At 31.1% G+C, this 3,107-nt stretch overlaps 1 protein-coding gene across 1 annotated transcript in view; it reads left to right on the top strand.

Annotated features, from left to right (window-relative positions):
* Positions 1 to 788: 788 nt before the first annotated feature.
* The window catches only part of LOC105623194 (RNA-binding protein 25-like), a 9,316-nt gene continuing 6,997 nt past the window's right edge, over positions 789 to 3,107 (top strand). Inside the window, exons 1-4 of the mRNA XM_012204593.1 lie at positions 789 to 902; positions 1,559 to 1,913; positions 1,989 to 2,183; positions 2,262 to 2,377. Coding sequence (XP_012059983.1) covers positions 789 to 902; positions 1,559 to 1,913; positions 1,989 to 2,183; positions 2,262 to 2,377 — 780 coding nt within the window. The remainder of the gene's footprint in view (positions 903 to 1,558; positions 1,914 to 1,988; positions 2,184 to 2,261; positions 2,378 to 3,107) is intronic.

Genomic DNA, 3,107 nt, shown 5'->3' on the forward strand with positions numbered 1-3,107 from the left:
GTATTTTATTATCGCATGCATACAGTACGCACGTGAACTCGCTTTTTGTCCAGGTTTCACCGGTTTTATTCATAAATTGATCACTTCCGTGTGTACTGTGACTTTTTCTAGCTATTTGTATTTATTATTTGAGTACTGTTACATATGGTAAGAATTAAACTGGATCATTGCCGTAGATGTCGTACCTCGTGATTTCTCAGTTTCATAAGCATAAATAGATGTTAAATCTATATTTTAATACTGATATTATCTCTAGAAACTTCATTTTGTAAGCAATGATATATCCAATATTTTTCCTTGTATAATTGATATTGTATGTACCCGATAGAGACTTAATAAGATATCTTATTAAAATTCAATTTTTTATATATAATTTTATCAATTTATCGAGTCATGTTTCGTTAAACTCAGTAAAAAGTGTTAAACTCAGAATTAATTTGCTTTAATAATAATAATAATAATAATAATAATAATAATAATAATAATTTATGTCCTTTACAACATTTTCTAAAAGTTTACAGCTTGAGTAAGATTTATTATAATGCATTATTTTGTTATATTTTTGCCTTAAAATATAATGTTTTAGCATCATTGTAATAGCTTTTGCCATCGTGCAAAGATTAATAACAATAAAGTATTCTTTATAATTATGATTATTCTATAAGATTATTCATTAATATTCACTCAATTATAAAATAAAATTAATTTTTATTAGTTTCGTTTGCTTAATATTTATATAACTTATTGTTGTAGAGTATTCATTGCTACGGTATCAATTTGTCACAATCATGTCGTATCCTGGTCAGCCACCTATGGGTATCCCTGGGATGCCTGGGATACCTTCGATGCCATACATGAGTGCACCTCCACCGATTATAACAGGAGTTATGCCTATGGCCCATGTAAGTAAACTTATCACATTCAGGCATGATATGTTTTTGATTATCTATAATGTACATTTTATTCACACATGAGTTAAAACTAATTTGTGTGTAGTAATTTTTGCTTTTGCTATAGCTGAAAAATTTCTTTTGATATTATAATCTATAAGATATACATGACAGCATCAATTCCATAACACAATACACAACACAACATGCACATATAATGAAACTATGAAAGTAGTATTAATACATATGTTGTATTCTACATGTAAAGCATGCATATATATCATTATTTATATTACTGATACATACAATATGTCAGGAATAAATTGCATCATAGAGTAGTTTCAAGCATCCAGAAACAAACATCTTTTGAAATGAATTTACAAGCAGCTTTGTGTACAGTATATATGTATACAAATATCTTTTAAATTAATTTACAAGCAGCTTTGTGTGCAGTATATATGTATACAAAGAGAAAAGTTATCTTTAAATTTATTTAATGCATGTAATACGCAGAGCGGAATGAATAATTTGAATATTTTGTAGCGATATGCTTAAGTTAATTGAAAAGAAGAAAATCAATTAATCATGCAATTAGAGAGGGAGGGGAAATACGGAGTGCATGAGTAGATATGTGCATAATTAAGAATCCTACCATTTATAAAACATAGATGATTCCATCACCCGTATCTGCGATGCAGACATCCGCGCCGGCTGTACGTTACTCGCGAAATCAGAATCGCCACGATAATAATCGAAGACGCGAGAGAGAGTCTGGCCCACCTGTCACAGTATTTATTGGTAACATAATGGACAGAGCGCCCGATGTGATGATACGACATATTCTGGGCGCATGTGGGCATGTTCTTTCTTGGAAGAGAGTACAAGCATTCGGTTTTTGCGAATATGCAGGCCCTGATGCAGGCCTCAGGGCAGTCCGATTGCTCCATGACATGGAAATAGGCACAAAAAAGCTCGTTGTCAAAGTAGATGCTAAAGCTAAGGTAGTCCTGGATCAATTCAAAGGTAAGTTTTTGGTAGATAAAAAAATAACAAACAAAATGGAGATTTGGATAAAACAAATTGATGTTCGCTTTATAGCCGAACGAAGGAAGAAACTCAGAGGAGGTCAGTCACCTTTACAAGACGAAACACCCAGTGAAGGAGCTGACGGCGAAGAGGGTGAAGATTATATGGACGAAGGCATGAGAGTGGTCGATGCAGATGCACTCACACGTATTAATCAGATCATTGCTGAACATGCTGCAGATCTAGAAATGGCACAAGTTGCTCCAGGTAAATATTCATTCACTTAGTTGCTATAAATCTTATTAAATAGGACACGTGAATTGCTTATTGTATGTGTTGTTACAGAGGAACATCAGACAAAAATGGTAGCTAAATCCTTAAATTTGGATGAAACGGAAATAGAAGAAAGTAAAAGAGACTTGATTACTCGGGAAATTGGCAAATTCAGGGAGGTTATGAAGGTAATTATTATTATTATTACGAGTACTTATAAATCTTTTTTTAAGTCCTATCTTTCATTTTTCTTTTTGCAATTATAAAAAGTTTATCGCGTTAGATAAAGTAATAAAAGACGGAATTTTTTATCTCTTAAAATACGTGCTGAAAATTTTTTGTATTGAGAAAATTAATGTTGTTTATATCTAACACTTGGTCCATGAAGCATTATAAACATATCTTTTTACAATTGATCGCATTACTACAAAATAAAGGAAATTCAACGGAATAAAATAGTGCATTTCAAAAGCAACAAGGTCAGATAAAGATTTGCGATTTAATCTATCTATATATTAGCGATAATATATAAATTGTGTATTCATATATTTCTCTCCGAGTATTTACATCATTTTACTTTTTGTCTTTTTTTATTATCTCGATATAAAGCTTTGAAAAAAACTTTCATCTTTTATTTTCAGAATAAGTATATGTTTGTAATACTTTATGTTATTGTTATTGTTATCTTTCACATATTTATTTTTTACATATTTATCGATTCATTCATAAGTTTATGACGTTTGAGTATGTTAATGATGCCTATCGGATATAATTTGCGTACAATAAATTTTCACAAAGCTTAAGAATATTGAATGTACAAAAGACATTGTACATTACATCGTATTGATTTAGATTAAATCAGAGGCGTGTGCGTGCGTGCGTGTGTGTGTATGTGTGCACACACACACACACACACAC

The sequence above is a fragment of the Atta cephalotes genome, assembly GCF_000143395.1.
Source record: "Atta cephalotes unplaced genomic scaffold scaffold00054, whole genome shotgun sequence".
In the NCBI taxonomy this organism is placed as follows: domain Eukaryota; kingdom Metazoa; phylum Arthropoda; class Insecta; order Hymenoptera; family Formicidae; genus Atta; species Atta cephalotes.